Genomic DNA, 20804 nt, shown 5'->3' on the forward strand with positions numbered 1-20804 from the left:
ATAGTAAGTAATAATTTGATATTTATATGATGAATTTGGCTCAGGGAATGACAGATTATGTTAAATCCTGAATGAAACACTATTATAATATAATTCCTTTCATTCAGAATTTAACAAAGGCTTACTTTTCCACTGAAAAATTAAAAAAAAAAAAAAAAAATTCATACAGATTCAGGAGGATCCAGACTTCTTATTTTTTTCTGAGGTTTCATATAGTATCTCGTCTGAACAAACCTGATTCCTTATCATGATTTGTGTATTTATCCTCCTCTACTTTCTCATTTAGATCTCTACTGCTCTTATTGTCTTTGACAATTTGTTTCCTATATCTGTAGTGCAGGAATGTTTCTTCAAAGTAGAAATCTCCTTCTCGTTCGCTAGTGTTGCATCTTGGTTTTCTCCTGACTGGGTGTTCTGTTCTATTGATATCTCCTCTACAATTACTTATTCTTTGCCAATTCCTCCTTTTTCCCATGCTTTCTCCAGTGAATCTCTTTGGAAGACCATATGGTCAGGCCTGTTCCTTTTCTCTTTTCTTCTTGTTGCTTTACTTGATCCGCTATGTAGACTAGTTGCTTTGGCAAAGTTAATCTCAACTGTTAGTTGATCTTTAGTGCTAACTTCCAGTTCAAATCTAGATTCTTGTGGTTATAATGTCATGTCTACGCTGAATTGAGCTTCAGTTTGATTAAGTACATCAGAATTTGCATCACTATCATGCACAACTAGTTTACTTGCAGATGATTGTACCTTATTAGGAGGTTCTATTTCATTTGGTATACAGAACCTTCCTGTTAGTCTCTTCCTTCCAGTATATACAGGCTTATTGTTGCCTCTGATACTTCTTTTTCTGTTCATCAGGGATATCTCACCCCTTGAAAAATCACAAGAGAAGTGATACTTTTCCATAAAATTAGTCCCCCAAATGATGTGAGAGCCCGAGTTAGGTGTTGAAGGGATAACAAATAAGTCTTGCCAGACACATAGTCTAAAATTTGGCAGATAAATTTTAGTACGAACTTTCTCATATGATATAGAGTTAGAGTCTGAGAGAGTGTAATTCTTACAGGTCTCCTTAACTGGGAAATACTCTTTACTTATGGTCGAAACATTACAGCCTTTATCTAATAAAATGTTACACTGAAAGCCTTGGATATTTCCTCTAATCTTCATCATTGACTCATTCGATTTAAAGGAGTTTTGAAATTTATTGCATTCTCTCTGAGGAATATGCCCAAAGTTAGAATCCCATCTGTTATTTGAGTAAGTTCCTCTATTATAGGAACAGTTTCTTGCAATATGTCCAATTTTATTGCAATGAAAGCATTTGGGAGGATCTCTCTTTGCCTGAAGTTGAGAGGCGATGGACATCTGTTGATTGATATTCTCTAGTCCTTGCACCACCTTATCTAGATTAGCTAATATGGGTTGATTTTGCCTTTCCACTTCCTGTTTGATCATCTCATTGATCTTATCCACTGTGGGGTTGTGGTTTTCTTGAGACTTTATAGTGATGGTTGCTAGTTGTTTCACTATTTCATCAAGGTGATCCATCACTGGTTGTTGCAATCTCTTTACTTCTTGGTGAACTAGGGATTGCACTTCTTCCATTAACTTATCTTTGTTGGATTGGTCTTCATTCTCTGACAGGTGATTGTAATTTATAGATTTCTCCCCAATAATTTTCTTCTTCCCCTTTTCCCTTTTTTTCTCCTTTCCTTTTTCAACTAGGTTTAGGGAACAATCCCTAAATGTCATAGAAGGGACTTTTCCCTTCTATGACATTTACATGGCCTACATTGGATGAGGGACAAAAGTCTCCTATCATTTGTTCCCTTTCCTTGACAGCTTTAAGACATTCTTCTAACGCATTAATTCTTTTCTCGTAGGCTGTCTCTCTTGGTTCTGGCCTTACACCTTGTCAAAACTGTTGAAATATGGCCCAATCCAAATGAGGTTTGTCTACATTGGATACATTTAAACTATTAGAAAGCGTTAACATGTGATTATAAAAATCGGTAACGCTTTCTTTATCTTCTGTGTGATCTTCTGCAGCTTCCATAGGTTTGGACCAATACTTCTTAGTTTAGAAAATTGCGATATTAAAACCTCTTTAAATTTTGTGTACTCTAATGTTTCTTTAAGTACTGGGAATGGATACAGAAATGTCTTTGCTTTACCAGTTAATTTACTTTGGAGTAATATCAATAACTGGAAGTCAGTCCAATTTGCTATCTCTCTCTGAGTTTTTCAACAAATGAAAAAAAAAGATAATACATAGTCTGATTCCTCCCCTGAAAATTGAGGAAAGACCTGCTGGGAGTTTACAGTTTTTAAGAACTCACTGTCCTCCATTCCCATGCTGGACGCAAGAGCCATATTGGTTTATCAGTTGCAAATCTAATTACTCACAACTTTAAAATAGAAATTAAATGAGATACAATTCCTTGCCTGATTCATTTCACAACCTGCTCACCGTGATTCACTTAACTTTGTTACTAAAGTTTTAAGAATTAATCCTTCTTAAACTAATTTCGGCAAACTTAATTAATTAATACTCTTGAATCAACATCCTATCGACTGCTGCACCATTTTGTTGTGATATCTTTCTTCTGCGTTGTGTGTTCTCGCTGTTGACTGACTCCACTTTTGAACACAAAGAAAATTTATTTTTAACTGCGCCACTCTGCATTCTCATTTGTATGGACAATGTTGTAGAATCAATCATTAGCAAGTACAATGTTACATAATCTAATTTAGATCAAAACTCTCCTTAGACACTTATCCTTAAATTATATAGCAGTCATAGTTCTCTAGCTTATATTACTTTCTCATTAAATAGGATTCCCGCTTAGATTCAAACTATTATATGAGCGGTGCAATGAAATGAAATCAGGCGAGCACAAGATTCAAAACAAATGGAAACATTTAATACATTAATCCAAGAAGTTCTAAACATAAATAATATGATCATGAAATAAACAAGTTCTTATTGAGACAAAAATAACTTCACTGTAGAGTACACTGAGCACGGTTAGATTTTTTTACATATAGATTTCTACTCTTCTTATTATTAAAAGCTTCTAAGAACAAATTTCTTTTTAGACAAGGTTATCTATTCAGCGTGCTTCAAATGTTGACTCTGTTTAGCTGTTCAGGATATATAAAGCACACTTCACTAAATACACACACACACACCAAGGAATTTCTAAAGTCCTATCAATCATTTACTGTAATTCTTAGTAAATCACTCACTAACTTATATCACGTTCTCTTGGAACAAGCTTCACGAAATCATACGTTCAGAATTGAAGTGTTATTACGGCAATACGCTTCCCTTTTAGTATATTCACAAAAACATAGAAAGGATTTCCTTACCGGAACAATTGGTATACTTTGCCTATTATCACTGGTTCTCGAAAACACTTTCTTGCTTATTAATAGCCTTCTCTCTTAGCTCACATTAGTACGAAAGAACCTTGGTTTTTAGTAGCAGTTTGGTTGACTCGCAAACACATGCCTCCTTGCTCTAAATTAGCTGTCCTTCAGGTTTCCTTGGCAATCCTTGTCATGCCTCTTGTCCTTCATTATTACTGGATGAGGAAATAGAATTCCGGATACAAACAAGAGCCCGATAAAAGGTAAATTAAACAACAGGGAATTCGCTTGTCTCTACAACTTGGTTCCCTTAGTTCCCACTTTGTTCTCCTTTTTTATATCAACAGCTCATGTCTCTTCTCTTTCATTATCGCGCCCAAAATCCAGTTCCTGTTGGCTTTGTTAACACAGCATAACAACTAGCTCCAAAATGTACTCTGGAGGATTAAATTCACAGTTTACATAGGATATATACACTCTACAAAGAATTAACACAAGATAAATAACTAACAACTATTAGAATATATAATTATGGAATATTCAATAGTAAGTAATAATTTGATATTTATCTGATGAGTAAATTTGGCTCAGGGAATGACAGATTATGTTAAATCCTGAATGAAACACTATTATAATATAATTCCTTTCATTCAGAATTTAACATCATCTTCATATACGCTGCATATTTTTTTATATTCCGCCGCAGCTCATTTGCCTTTTTTGAAATAAAAAACCAAAATATGCCGGTAATATACGTTATTTCCTTCCATTTCTAAAAATATGTTACACACGCACAACTGAAGTAGGCCGAATGAAAATTCCCTGAAAGGTTATGTGAAATGTCACCTTTCAACTGTGCAGTAACGCAAAAATAGTGACAGGCGAAGCGGTGTAAACATGTACTAACGCATATTTCAAACAAACTTATTTGTTTGAAATATGTGTTATTTGAAATCAATATATACACAAGTGTAAATATTGAGGAGTGGTTAAAGTATCCTATATAGCTGAAATTCTCCTGTTCTTTTATGCTCTTATTTATATATTAATTTATCATATATCAAACATCTTCAGTTTTGTCTTTTTCTAATATATGAATCATCAAACTAGCAAAATAGGAGAAACACCATTTACTGAAAAGAAAAGAACAGATTATATGAATATTCAAAAGGTTATACATAAGTATATATTCAATCATGCATGCCTCTTTATAATTTAACCTAGAGGTTATAACACTAAACATAAATAGGCTCCTACAAAAATATGGCATCTTTGTAAGGAAGATTGACAAACTGTTTTTTTTTTTATTATTATTATAAGTTCATTACTAAAACAGCAAACATCTTCAGTTTTGTCTTTTCCTGCATTATTTTGCAATAGGGGGAGGACAGACAAGTAACAAAAAAAAAAGGAAAGTTCTCCTGCTTGAATTTCTGTCTGATATGCATGACAACTTTCTTATGAATGCAGCTTTCAAAAGAAAGTGAGTTCATCATCATCATCAAATTCCTGCCAAGTACCCTCAAGGGGTGTACAGGATATGATAGTACTACATGAAAAAAAAATTACATCATTACCAACTTCCTATCTACAATTTTCCTCCAAATAAGTCTGTTACTTGTCAAGACTCCAACATTATCAGATCTTATATTTCTATCGTCTAAGGCAGTGCTTCCCAAACTTCTGGATGTCAGGGCCCCCCCTTTGCAAAAATTTAAAATATTTCACGGCCCCCTCGAAAAAAAATTGTAATTGAGAGATATATTATTATAATATTTATTGTATTTATATTCAATATAAAACATACACAGCGAATATTGCAGAAATCAAATGCATATATTACATTTTTTGCCTGTTAAAGTTTGGTTCTGAAGACGATGCGGGCTGTTCTGGTAAAATATGAAATACTGTCCTTTTTTTTTTTTTTTGAGTCTGTTTCTGCTTCTTCTGATTGTTCGTGGGAATTTTTTTTATCAGCCACTTATCCACCTCAGGGTTAAATTTTTTAACGTAGAATAGATCAAATAATATTACCACTTAACGATACTGGCACACCACAGACGGATAACATGAAATTAGTGAATATTACCTGAATAAGGGAATCCCCCGGACCAGGAACATTTTTCTCTTTTGTGACTTTTCTCCCTTTAAGGTAATTAATCCTAACGCGAAACAGACAGCAAAGCCAGGTTATTAAAACGTGCATATGATTGGTGCGGTATTTACAAAAGATCACGCAACCGAAGGATAAAAGCACAGCTGACAATTGAGTTGAAATGCTAACTCTCTTCAACCGAATTCCATATGTGAAACTGCCATAACATTCATTTTATATAGATATATATATATATTACTTAGTTTTAACACTTTTACAAATTTTAACACGTTCGGTTGAATTTTATTGCTGCCTTGGGAAATCGAACTCACACACATCTAATTAATAACAATAGTTTTTAGTTAGATACTGTGTTTGCCCATGCAACATATGGTTTTGTTTCAGTCTATACAGCATAGTTTCTGTATGAGGGGACATGTGATGCATTAATTAGTGTTTTTATCCCAGTGGTCTCTAATTGCACTATTTGTTGAGAAATATATTACACAGACCCCTCATACCTTATTCACTGGCATAATAAAAGTACTTGTTTTTATTGCCTCTGCAGTATAGTGGCTGTTAGGGAGGGCCATGTTGTTTACAACTGCAAGGGAGTTACTATCTCCCCACATGAACTTGTTTAAGCTTTTTTTCATGTGTGAAGTATATGCGAAACTTTTATTGGTAACAGAAAACTAGCTCGGATGACAGTGATAATATAAAATGAGTTTTGATATGTATATAAAGTCAGTATCAACAGTCCCTAATTACGAACGCGTGATGAAAGGGACAGGAAGATTTGGAGCTTCCCTGGAGAGCTTCGAAGTAAATACAATTAACCACTGCTTTGAAATGAAACATATGAATAAGCAATATTTACTAATATTCATTAAGCGCCGAAATACGCAGGAAGCAAAGTTTGTGAACCAATACCAATGTGTGAATTTTTCCATTAAAATATAAAAAATAACAAAAAAGAAATAATAAAAGTTAAATACGTTTCTTTTAAAATAAAAAAAATCTACTTAGTCTTACAACATTTTAAATTTGTTTTCATTATTTCACGGCCCCCTCAACAAAACCTACGGCCCAAAGGGGGCCGCGGTTTGACTTCCCACCATACTAGCTTCGCTGATTCTGTTATCTATTTCTATATTTAATTTACCATCTTCACTAAAAATCGTGCCTAAGTAGCTGAAATGTTTTACATGTTCCACAGGTTCTCCATTCACAACACAGTTGACATTTTCAATGATTCTGCCTATTTTCATTGTCTTTTTATTGCTGACCTTCATACCATATTTATTACAACAGTTATTCAGTTTAGTAAGAGAATCTTGCAGACTTGTAGCGGATTTATTTAGAAGTATAATATCATCCGCATAAAGCAAAGAGCTGATATTAACATCTCCAATTTTGATATCATATTTAATACCACTTTCCTTCATAATGTGATCCATATTGATAATGAACAACAGAGGGGATAATGTACATCCTTGTCTCACACCAGATTTAACATTAAACCATCTTCCTGTACTTCCTTCAATTCTAACTGCTGACTTACAACTCAAATAAAGACTAAGTATTGCTTGATATAATGCCCCATTGACACCATATAATTGTAGCGTATTGAATAGCTTCTCTTTTGGCACCTTGTCATATGCCTTTTCCAAATCGACAAAACTTAAATACAGATCTTTGTTATATTCCCATGCTTTCTCGACTATTTGTCATAAAGTGAAGATCTGATCCTGACAGCTACTGTTTGGCCTAAATCCAGCTTGTTCTTCACCAAGCTTTTCTTCCACAATTCTTCTCAACCGTTTCTCAAGTATACTTGCATAGATCTTGCCAGGAACACTCAGTAGGGAAATACCTCTGTAATTCTCACATTCAGTTTTATTTCCCTTTTTATATATGGGTACTATGAGAGCTCTACTCCAATCATCGGGAATTCGTCCCTCTGTCCAGGCTCTCTGAACTATGCAGTGCAGACACTGTAAGACTTTTATACCACCATACTTCAGCATTTCTGGTTGAATATCATCTACTTCTGCTGCCTTTCCACATTTCAAGCCTTTGATGGTTTTCTGCTTCAATTATGGATATGTATTCCTGACTGCATGCTTGGTGAGTGTTTTTTACCACTGTGCTGTCATCACTGCTTGTTTCATTTAGCAGTTTTTCAAAGTAATTACTCCATACTTCAAGGATATCTTTTTCTCCTGTTTTCATGTCACCTTTATCATCTCTAACTCCTTTTACAGCACTCTTTCCTCCATTCTTAAGCTTCTTCAACAACCTCCAGAATATTTTGCCACCTTCTTGATATTTATTTTCTATATTCTTTCCAAAGTCCTCCCATGACTTTTGTTTAGCTAGTTTTACACAGTGTTTAGTATTCTTGCATTTGTCTCTGTATTCTCTAAGAGCACAAGCTGATTTATTTGCCAGAAACTTTTGATATGTTTTCTTCTTTTCCTTCACAGCCTCTTTAACTTCTTGTGTCCACCATGGAGTTCTAATTTTTCTATCCTTGCAGATAACTTCACCACATGCCTCTCTAGCTGAATCAATCAGGGCTTTTTTCAAGGCTTGCCACTGAATCTCCAAGGTTTGATTCCTGTTCTTAAACTCTTTCATTTTTTCTTCAATAATCTTTGTGTATTTTAGTCTACAGTTCACATCTGAGAGCTGCTCAACTTTTATTCGCTTTAAAACTTTCTGACATGTTATTCTTTTCAATATGAAATTCAATTTTATCCTGCTCAATACTAAATAGTGATCACTTCCAATTTCAAATCCTCTGTACACTTTGGTGTCCTGCACCATGGAGAAAACATCACTATCAACAATAACATAGTCAATGAGACTTTTCTTATTCCTAGCCTTTTCTCTCCATGTGAATTTGTGCACATTTTTATGTTGGAACATGGTGTTAGTAATAACCAGTCCATGTCCTGATTAGAAATCCAACAGATATTTGCCATTATTATTAGCTTTGTTCTTTTCTCCAAATTTTCCCAAAATATTTTGGTATGTCTCACAATCATTTCCTACTCTGCTATTTAGATCCCAACAAGGACCAACTTTTCATTTTTCATTGTGTCAGTTGCTGTTTCTAAAGCCTCAAAAAATTCCTCCACTTCTACCTTAGTAGAACCTTCTGTGGGACCATAGGCACAAATAAGTCTCATTGTCCAGTTCCCTATTCTCATATTTGCCCACATTACTCTACTTGAGACTGACTGCCATTCAAGAAGATTAGCCTCGTATTTTGTGTTGAATACTATGGCTATTACTTCTTTTCCTTGATTGTCATTTCCTGAATATAATATTTTGTATTTATTGCTCAGAAAGATCTCACCAGTTTTTGTCTTTTTTGTTTCAGTCACCCCTATTATGTCGATCTAGTACTTATCTAATTCCTCAGCTAGATCCATTTCTTTGCCATTCAGGCTTCTTACGTTGATAGTACTGATCTTTAACTCTGGTGATGTTGAGTTGGGATGTGTTTTCAGATTTGTTCCAGTAACTGACTTTTCGCTGCTCACCCTCATTCCCTGGCGAAAACAACAGGGGGGGGGCTTGTTTATCTGGGCGACGTCCAAGCCGGCATGAAATTTTGTCATGTTGTACCATAATTTTTATTTTGGTTTAACCACTAAAAATACAATTTGGTCGGCTAAATCCCAAATTGCCAGCCCACCCTCATTCGTTCAGTATCCACATAGATACCCAACAGGGTGCACCACGAGAAGGTGAGGATTGGACATTAGGTCAGAAGCCTTTGTCGGTTCTCCACATTCCTTTAAAGGCAATGTGGAGGTCTCCTCTTAGTTATACAGCTTTGGCTCTTAAGCACCCCAAGAAAGTGAGTTAGCTGGTCTTATATGGAGGTGGCAGGGTATTTCCCTCCTGGAAACTCAGGTTTTCATCCTGTAAAACAGAGAAACCTGCCATCAACAAACATAATGCACTGGCCTCATAGACTGAGTTGCCTCAGCTGTAAATCCAAAACAGCCAACTAATTTATGAACACAGCTGTCAAAACACTATCAGATGAAAGTGTCACGACTTTAATGTATTGTAGAATTGTATTCATTTAATCATTAATGCACATCAGTAATTGAATCCTTGAATCCATCAGCACCTCACTCTAATAATTTCCATCATTTACTAGGTGTTTGATCTTCAAATAGGTCTCCCTTCTTATAGTTCTTCTTCCTCACCCCATTTGTTGGATAAATGTTCTTCTTGAATGTTCCTTGTTGTCTTCTTCTTCAGTCCTCCCCTCATTAAATGTCAAGAGTGTCATTATGTCCCAACCATTTGTCTTTTTTCGTTGAATAGTGCAAGGAGCTTTTCTTTTCTCTCCTGTTCTTTCTAAACCTTTTCAGTTTGTTCTTTTCTGTTCTCTATGTAGCTTATTTTTTTAAATCTGTTTCAGCTCTACATCTCAAAGTCTTCTATTTTGTCTCTGTTAAAGTTAGTCAGTATCCATGTTTCTGAAGCATAATGCAGTATTTCATATCTAGGAGCTCAGTATTCTCTTTCTGAAGAATTTTCATTCTATTTGTAAGGAGTAAAGCTCTTCATATCCATGAATGCTACTTCATCATCATCATCATCAAATTCCTGCCATGTACCTTCAATGGGTGTACAGGATATGACAGTACTACATGAAAAAATTACATCATTATTAATTTCCTATCTACAATTTTCCTCCAAATCAGTCTGTTACTTGTCAAGACTCCAACATTATCAGATCTTATATTTCTATTGTCTAAGGCACTTTGTACCGTATCAATCCACCTATATCTTGGTCTTCCTCTAGGTCGTTTTCCTGCCAACCTGGCAGAGAACACTTGTTTTGCTAATCTTTCCTCGCTCATTCTGTTTACGTGACCATACCACCTGAGATTAGCTCTGCTAATGCATTCTTGGATGCTGACAATGTCAAGTTCTTTCCTAATATCCTCATTTTTAATATGATATTGCCATTGATGCCATCTTTTCACGCCTCTAATCTTTCTCAGGACTCTCATATCTGCGGTCTCTAGTCTTTGGTCAAGTGTTTTACTTCTGACCCAGCTCTCAGAATCATAAGTTAAAACTGGTTTGAACACTGTCTTATTACAGCTAATTTAGTGTTCCGACTAATTTCTCTCTTTATTACATATGAATTTATTCAATTGACTTCCCACCATACCAGCTTTGCTGATTCTGTTGTCTATTTCTATATTTAATTTACCATCTTCAGTAAAAATCGTGCCTAAGTAGCTGAAATGTTTTACTTGTTCCACAGGTTCTCCATTCACAACACAGTTGACATTTTCAATGATTCTGCCTATTTTCATTGTCTTTGTCTTTTTATTGCTGACCTTCATACCATATCTATTACAACAGCAATTGAATTTAGTCAGAGAATCTTGCAGACTTGTAGCGGATTTATTTAGAAGTATGACATCATCCACATAAAGCAAAGAGCTGAGATTAACGCCTCCAATTTTTATATCAGGTTTAATACCACTTTCCTTCATAATGTGATCCATATAGATAATGAATAACAGAGGGGATAATGTACATCCTTGTCTCACACCAGATTTAACTTTAAACCATCGTCCTGTACTTCCTTCAATTCTAACTGCTGACTTTCAACTCAAATAAAGACTAAATATTGCTTGATATAATGCCCCATTGACACCATATAACTGCAGTGTATTGAATAGCTTCTCTCTTGGCACCTTGTCATATGCCCTTTCCAAATCGACAAAACTTAAATACAGATCTTTGTTATATTCCCATGCTTTCTCGACTATTTGTCGTAAAGTGAAGATCTGATCCTGACAGCGTCTATTTGGCCTGAATCCAGCTTGTTCTTCACCAAGCTTTTCTTCCACAATTCTTCTCAACCGTTTCTCAAGTATACTTGCATAGATCTTGCCAGGAACACTCAGTAGGGAAATACCTCTGTAATTCTCACATTCAGTTTTATTTCCCTTTTTATATATGGGTACTATGAGCGCTCTACTCCAATCATCGGGAATTCCTCCCTCTGTCCAGGCTTTCTGAACTATGCAGTGCAGCCACTGTAAGACTTTTATACCACCATACTTCAGCATTTCTGGTCGAATATCATCTACTCCTGCTGCCTTTCCACATTTCAAGCTGCTTTTGAATGCTACTTTATTAATATATATTCTTGATTTAGTTTAGCATATGGCATAATATAGACACATGACATCATAATATATAAATACATAATTGTGCAGACAATAAAAATGAGACAAGTAATGCACATACAAATATCAGGTAAAAAATTTTTTTTAAATAACGAAACCTGTGGTGCGTTCATAATTAGAAGAAACACACGTATAAACCATAGTGAAAATTATTTAATTGTAAATATTTCATCCTAAGTATCTTAGGACATCATCAGTACAGTATTTAAACAAAATTAGGAATAACATACAGTTAGGGCGCATGATCAGAATAGAATCTCATGAAAATGTGCATAACATGTTAAAGTAGTACAAAAAAAAAAAAAAACGTTAATTATTTAATACAATTTTGTATGATAATTTCCCATACTTTAGGAATAGTAAGAACGTCGTTGCGGTTTAGGTTTGGTCTGTGTAGTAGGGCTTCAGAACTTTCTTTGTATAAATGTTCATGTTTAAATAAAGATCTATGTAAAAGTTTAGCCTTTTCCCAATGGATCCTATGGTTTGGATTTTCAATTCCGTGTTGAGAGAGGCCACATATCTGTGGTTTAAGAAGACGAATGTGGTCTTGATGTTCCTAGATGTGCTTCTGAACAAACCTACCTGTCTGTCCAAAGTAAGATAATTTGCATGAGCATGGAATCTCATAAACACCAGGTAACATCAAGGGTGAGAATTTGCCCTTAGGAGAAGGTAATAAGTTGTAAATTTGGTTGATAGGTTTGTAAGTAGTGGCAAAATTGTATTCATAATTTTATAAAGACGTTCTGAGATGCCTTTAACGTAATGTATAGGAATCCTATGCACTTCTTCCTGTCTGGTTTGATGTATGCAGAAGTGACTGATGATTTTTTGAGTTGTTTTGGGATTATATCCATTTAGGATGGCTGTATTTTTGATAACTTCTAATTCCTGGTTTAAAGATTCTTCAGAGGAGCAGAATTTGTGCGCTCTGGAAACTAGTGATTTACAATTAAATAATTTTCACTGTGGTTTATACTTGTGTTTCTTCTAATTCAGGTAAAAAAAGTCATTAAAATTTTAAGTCTAGTTCAACTAGCCATTCAAGAGTTGAAGGATCTACTTCAAAAGTCTCTCAGATCACCAGGGTAGGCTGTTATGGTGCAGTCCTCCACAATATGCCAGATGGTTTGGTTTATGGCCCCACAGTCACATTAGGGTGTAGGTGATCTTCCCCACTTGTGTAAGCTGTCTGAAGTTTCTAGCCATTTTGAATTAACATTGAAATTTTTATTTACTAGTTTTTCAGCCAGTATTAGTGGAAGCCGTTGGGATTTAAGGCAATTTATACTTATATGTGGGAGATCGTCATGTATTGGTAACAGGAGATTGCTGTTTATTTTTTTGTACTCTTTTACTAGAGCATCTTATGTGCACAGGTTCAGTGGTGCAATATTGCTCAAAGTTGGAAGCCAGTAGAGGGGAGTGGATTTGACACAACCTGCTATTGTCCTCGTTGCTGCATTTATTTACATGTCAATTTTCTTGATGTGAGGACTGTTTAGCCATGCTGGTGAACAATATTCTGCTGCAGAGTAGACTAGGCCCAACTTGGAGCATTATAGTGAATTTTTTGTATGATTTATTATGGGTTCTGATCTTTAAAGAAATATTCTCCAGATGTCTTTTGAAAGCTCATGTTCTATCCAAGGTAACTCCCAGATATTTAAGGAATATCTGGAATAGATTAATAGCAAAATAATTTCTCCAATGAAAATATAAATGAGACATTCTCTATTTGAGATTATAATTGTTCTTAGGAAGCAGCTAATTTTAGCTTATAACATTGTACTATCAAATTTCACAAACTTCTAGTGAAAAGGTTTCTTTTATTTTGTTCTTCTTGATATATGAGAGAAACCACCTTTAATTTTTCTTTTTTATTACTTTCTTTGAGGAAGAGAAAAAAAAATGTTTTAAAACATACTATGTTTTCTTTCTATATGAAATCACAAAAACACACACTCACAAATTCCCAAGTTTTTCAGGCAACACAACAAAAAACTTCTTTCTTTGAATATCTGTTATGAGACTAAAACGTTTTCTAGTTCATGGATGCTTCACTAGTCATTATTATTATAACTGAATGCATACTTCCATGGAGTCCTAAGACACATCATGGGAGACCCAAACTGTGAACATTATCTATTATGCTTCTCCTGGATATCATTAACATACAAAACACTCAACTGATTCCGACAAGCCATTTTATTTATTCATTACTTTCCAAACAAAAAAAGAAATCTAGTCTTCATGCCCTTGCTAAGCACACTTTCCACACATCACTCACTTCAGGACATTTTCCACCACTTCCTCATACCCAAGAAATCCAGATGACCCGACCTGAGCACATTAATCCAGATATTGTCGTATCAAAGCTTTACAAAGAGGAATGATAACTCTCTTATCTCTGCTTATTAGTGTTCTTCAATAACCAAGTAATCCTGTGAGTTAATCATAGCTGCTTTAGCATTATGCATTCTAAACTTCAACTCTCCATTTCCTGGAATACAGTTTCCTCAATGTATACAGTTTGTATCCCAAAATGCATAGCTTTACACTTTTTCACATTAAACTGACATCCATTATATTTTTCCCATACTGTCAACCTATTTAAACCATCCTTCAAACTCTCTACATCACCTCGATTAACTGTTACTCCCACCCAACTTTGATCATCAGTAAACAACTGTTCGCTAATGATGTTCTCACATCAGTCCCATCACTTCTGCCATAACAATATCTTTACTTGGATGATATACCCTTGCAGAATGGTCACTCAGCAGCTCAACAATTTTGTCTGTCTCCATTACCTCTCTACCATTTGCACTTATTAAAGTTATTCTTCCATAGTCATTCTTATTCCTACTTGCCACATAATGAAAAAACTTTTTGGGATTTTCTTTTGCCTGATCAGCTAATCTCTTGTAATGCGATTTTACCTTCCTTATATGCTTGGTTGTCTGTCTTGCCTGGTTCTTGCACTGTTCATGAGTTAGCTAGTCACCTGTCCCTTTATATATACCCTCAACATTTTCTTTTTCTGCAGAGCTCATGCTTAATAATACTACTTTTCCATCTAGCTCCTATCCAGTTTACCTTCCCGACCTTGGGTATACAGTGTGGTATTGCTTTCTCCAGATGGTCCTTGATTAACCCCCATGCACTGTAAATATCTTTTCCTTGCAGAACTTTATGCCATAGTACTGCTTCAAGAGGCCTCCTAAGTGAATCATGTCACCTGCTTTATAGTTCCATATATACCATTTCTTGATTTGGTACCTCCCAAATCAATACCACATATTTCTATACCCAGTTGGAGGCAATGTAGCCACCTTAGTTATGGACAGGTCTTCGGATCCTCTAACCAGATCCAACACTCTTATACACAGAGTCCCCTTCATCACATTCTGCTTCAAGTAATTATCTCTCAGTAAGTGTATAAATTCCATTTCCTTTCTGCCATGTGATCTTTTGTCTTTCTAATCTGTTTCCAATGTTGAAGCTCCCCCCCCCCCCCATAATAATTACTCAACTTGCACGCGTTGTACTAATCTGCTGATGCATATCTTCTATATCATCCCTGGCATCCCCCTCCCCAACCTATAGCAGCAGCCCGTTTTATATTTTGTTCTATTGGCCTCAATCTCACACCAGATTGACTCAAAAGAACTGCTATCTTCCTGACTGATTCCTACTGTTGTTGGCTGCTGTTTCACATTCTTTCCCTGTAACTATATCATCTGCTGTTGGTCAAGTCTTTAATGCTTGTACATTTTGCCACAGTTGCACTAACCAATGCCAACCCCCCCTCTCCCCCTTATTTGTGATAATATAGCATTAGCATATGGAAATTGTAGCATTTCATTAGGCTCCCAACCACCTTTACATCCTGAATCAACTACTCCGTTCAGTATTGTTACTTGAGAGACTAGATTCTGCATTTTATGTTCACTCATGCACTCATTTGCTTCATAGGTGCCTCACACACATGCCTCCATCCACCTTAATTTCTTTCGTTTTTCTGACTGTGCTTCCACACTCAGTACACAATGCTCTTTCTAGACACCTAACTTTGAATCCATTTAAGTGCAGTCCATTAACATTGTAGTATGCATCTTTCTGCCCATTAAACTCAGGTCCCACTCATAGTCCCACAAAGTCTATATCATTTCTTCTGCACAACCTGCATGTTGATTCATTAGCTATCATCGCCTTCCTTCTCAAGTTTGCCTCTATCATAGCATGGCAGCAGGCTTTCAAACTTCACTCTCTTGTTCTTTTTGGCTTCCAATAACTCTTTCACATCCTCCCTCATACAGTACTTCTCCCCTCTCAGGTCATTTGTTCTGTCCAAAACAATCAATTCTTTCATCTTCCCTTTCTTCATTCTGAACAGCATCCCTAATATTAATTTTTGCACTAAGGAAACAAGATTCATAGAATCAGTGTAAAAAATTATCTGTTTATGCTCTTTCTTTTGTTTATTCTTACAATTACATGTTTTGCTTCTTCTTGCTTACTTCCATTCTCATTTCAACTAATCTCTTGCTGTTTCTGCAGCCTCTCAATTCTGCACCTTGTCCCATGAAGGACCAAATGCAAGTTTGCTATTTTTTTTTATTCAGGTCATCTATGTTTTCCTAAACTTGTGCCATCACACTTTCATTATTATTACTTATATTTACATTTTCTAGTCTTCTATCAGTATTCTCTACTCTAGTATCACTTAATTGGTTCTTTCTTTACTAATTCTCAAAACATTTATTACACACTCGCTCACTTTCGCTCTCCTTCTGCAAATCTTTCAACTTTCATGATGAATACATCTCGCAAATTCTGCACTGAATAAAATAACTCAAATTTAATTTGCCTGCCATTGTTTTGCCACACATAGGTGCCATACTGATAATATATAATTTAAGTAAATATCACATTTTGCTTATGTCTAAATAACTCAGTCTATCTCACACACTTATTAAACAAATAAACACAATAAATTAACTCAGTATTATTAGGAAAAGTTTGAAAAAAATTACTTATCTTTGTGCAGTGTTACAAATCATTGACATTCGCAAAATACCCTCGTACCCAGAAAAGGACTCAGACCTAGAAAAGGATATAAAGACACATTTCTGGTTTCCATTTAATTCATCATTGAGTTCACCATTTTTGATGAATCATTGAACTGCTTACTTTGAAAACAAAAATTTGAAATTTAAGATTTTCATTTCATGAACTAGAAAATCATTTCATATTTGAAAAAGGGTGTCTCAAACTTTAATTGTGATATCACAATACATGATATTTTGCTTTAAATAATAGTGGTTCAGTTTGATTAATTTCTTCACGTTTGTTCGGTTGATCAAAAAATAATGATGTATATATGGTTCACACTTGTTGTATGTGCAGTCTGTAATTTATTTATTTAATTAATCAATTTTTAGATTATCTTAACCTTATCTTAATCTTATCTTAGATTATCTTAACCCATCCAGTGCATTAAATGTACAATATGTTTACACCCTTTTGTTGGAATGGGTTTCACATAAATCATCTCTCCTTCCAAAATACTGAACATGTTCAGCACCTCCCTCTGTTGGATATTCAAATCATAACATCATCCAAGTTTTTTTTTCTCTCTCTCTCTCTCTCTCTCTGTGGAATGTCCTTCATACAGCCAGTCTCAGTCCAATTTCTTTTTGCCAGTACAGTGATGCAAATTAGGATGGTTACACCTTCTTTTCATAGTCTGATTGCTGTATTATGTAAACAGCTGCTCTGACTGAATAGCAAGAATATTTCTCACTCCAGTCAATGAAAATCTTCATTCCTTATTCTGCCTAAATTCTAGTCACTATTCATGCCTCAATTTTCAAACCTGTATCTTTTCCATTCAAGATACTACTTCTCACTTGTACAACTTCTAGCATCATTTTAACCACTTTATATAAATCTGAGATCCACTCAACCTATTATTTGAGGTGCTGCACCTCAAATTTCCTAAAATTTTTTAATGCTATATACAGAGTCTGATTAGTATGACCGTTCTGTCACAGATCCACTTCAGTTATTTTATTGATATACTGTTCCTGCCTTATCCTTTTTTAAAGGTATATTCAAAGGCATTGTTTGTTGATTTAACCATTATCATTCTTCTACTTCCTCTAAGCCTGTAAAAAAAACAGGCAGCGCTTCTGGTCAAACTGTTAACCATCATTGGTTAACAGTTTGGCTAGCAATTGTAGCCTTAATGGAGCCTGCAACATAGAAATCAAGAGTGAAACCTGTCAGTGGTACTTTATTGAAAATTAGCAATCTCTAGCCAGTGTTTACCATATTCCTAGTAACTGACAACTGCAGGTCATCATTCATCTCTGTACTTCAGGATCTTTATACTTACAGAAGCAACTTGTCCTCTTTCATTCCAAATACCTCTATTTTGAAACATCCTTCCTTAACAGCCATCGGAAGATATTCAAAGGTATTTCAAGGGTGTTTTGTAGAATATCTTTCCTTCTTCTTCTAAATGACATCTCAAAAATTGCATCTGTTCAAAGAACATGAACAAAGTTTTTTTGAAACCCCCTCCTCCACTTTGGTTGGAAAAACCTTGGTTTGAATGCTGCTTAGGACACAGAGAACTTGATGGGGATTTTCTAACTGAAGGTGAATTAGTTGGTCTTATATGGAGGTATGTAATGGTTTTTTTCTTCTAGAAATTTGGGAGTTTTTCATCCTGCAAAAGGGACAAATCATTTGGAGCAATTAACAGTCATAGCATATACTGGCCTCATTAACCATAGTTGTTTCAGGTGTAATTCCATAACAACTAACAACCTCGAGTCCCTTGTCCACACACATAGTACCAATGTGCTATGTTTTATAACCTCTAAAAAAAAAATAAAATAAAAATTTTAAATAATAGGATGAATCTGTAAAGTTACATAAGGATTCATATGATCATCCGACTTGCAATATGGAAAAATACTTAGAGCCAGAGCTGTTTGTTCTAATAATATAGCTCTTGCCACCTTTCTTAAATAACCTATTCTCATCCCTTTAATCCAGGAGTACATCTGAAAATATAGTTAAGTTTTTCATGTCTCTGTGCCATTTAAAACAACACATTCAACTTTTACAGCCTTTGTCCATTCTCCAAAGGAGAGACTTCATCCATGAATACATCCTAGAGCAGATAAAGTTCCATGTACCTACCATTTAGTCTGTTATAGAAAGACTGGGCGATTTGTTAGCATCTATCTTGAAGAATATTAAAACTACATGCACAATAATCATTAATGGCAAGTCAGGATTGGCACCACTCTTGGATACCCAGTCACACAGGAGTAAATGGAAGAAGACTGCTATAGTTCATAGAAGTTGCTATAAATTCAGGAGACATATTTTTAGAATCAACATTGACTGTGAAGCACTCCCCCAATCCTAATAAGTGTTGCTGCATTAATTTCCAAATTTGTGATGGAATAGCTTGGTCCACCTTTGCTACGAGTTGCCAACAGTTGCACCACCTTGCCTTAGTCTTTGAAGATATTTTCAGGCACAAACTTTGTTTGCTCACACTTGGATAAAGGATTAAACTAAATTTATTATACAAATTTGTGAAAGTCACTTTAAGACTAATTCTATCTTAACATCTTTGAATAATCTCCTTTTATTTGTCCCTAGAAGGTATTATGTATTTTTTCGATTACCATTCGAACTGTTTTTACAACTGCATGATTGAGTGCCCTTTGTTCATTAACAAGTTTTTGTGATCCAAAGATGCTGGAAGGTGCTGGTTTGAAACCAGTTAGAAATTTAATAAATCATTTTATTAAGCACAAACTGTAAGTCACAAGTATGGACAGTGACTGTGATAAGATATCGGTTTTTAAGTCTTATTCTGTTTCTGTGTTAGTCTTAATACAGTATGGTGGTGGTGGGACCAGTACTGAATAACAATGATATATGTTATGGAGTAAAGGGGGGGGGAGGTGTCAAAGTTCAGTAGTTTTTTTCTGCTATACTGTACCATTAACCTTCAGTTGCATATAGTATAGCTTAAATGCATATATTATTTTAATTGAATATCATTTTCACACTATTAATTATGAAATCAACTGAATGAACATGAATTAACCTTACCATCTCTGATGTCGGCAGAATTATTTAGTCTAGAACTTTCAGTTGCAGACACGTAATTGTGTTAAGCATCGAGATTGAGGGAAAGCTAAAATTTCAAAAATTAGAATTTAGTTTGTCTTATTTTTTTTTTAAAAAAAAAGACGATTTCCACTAATAAAAATTTAACTTACATCATAATGAAACCATGAGTGAGCTAAGGACAGCTAGGTCAGGAACCCTACTGTTAGAGACTAATCATAGTCCATATAACCTTCAGATTTCCATGATTGGAGTGCCTTACACTTAACAATGAAAATCATCTGCCATTTAATTAGTAGTATCAAGTCATTGATATGAGTTTGTTTTTGAAGAGCCCTTGCTCTTTAAAAAGATGTTTAATACAACATAACGAAAAAACATTGTAGTCTGAAGAGATGATAGATTGATTAAAAGAAAAATTAAATCCAAATTTTTATATCACTAATAATTATGCATGGGCATTAAGAGTTTGTAGAGTGGAAAATATCTTCTCTAAATTGATACCACTAAATTTTACTAAAATCAGAGATTGTGAGATAAATTTTAGATCCCCACCCCTTTCCTTATGGTTGGTTTCATGTGGAATTTCATATTAAATTATTTTGAGCAGTAATTTTATTTTAATAATTTGGCATATTATTTTGAGCAGTAATTTTATTTTAATAATTTGGCATATTTAGAAAAGATTCAGATAATTTTCTTTTGTTTTAGGTTAAATCGAGAAGGAATGTATGCTTATGTAGATCAGATGAATTTTGCAGGTAAAGATTTTGTATCAGCATTAAGACTATTTTTGGAAGGGTTCCGTTTACCAGGAGAAGCACAAAAGATTGATCGATTGATGGAAAAATTTGCTTCCCGTTACTGTGAAACTAATCCAAAGTAAGTATAATACTAAATATCCTGTTTATTGTCAT

General features: G+C 34.8%; 1 protein-coding gene across 2 annotated transcripts in view; it reads left to right on the top strand.

Annotated features, from left to right (window-relative positions):
- Sec71 (ADP ribosylation factor guanine nucleotide exchange factor Sec71) overlaps positions 1 to 20804 on the top strand; it is a 581865-nt gene that overhangs the window by 212510 nt on the left and 348551 nt on the right. For both annotated transcript variants that reach the window (XM_090410617.1, XM_090410618.1), the window contains exon 16: positions 20599 to 20769. In XM_090410617.1, coding sequence (XP_090266743.1) covers positions 20599 to 20769 — 171 coding nt within the window. The remainder of the gene's footprint in view (positions 1 to 20598; positions 20770 to 20804) is intronic.

This window comes from Typopeltis vanoorti, chromosome 20, assembly GCF_054136105.1.
Source record: "Typopeltis vanoorti isolate ZY-2024b chromosome 20, IOZ_Tvanoo_1.0, whole genome shotgun sequence".
Classification (NCBI taxonomy): domain Eukaryota; kingdom Metazoa; phylum Arthropoda; class Arachnida; order Uropygi; family Thelyphonidae; genus Typopeltis; species Typopeltis vanoorti.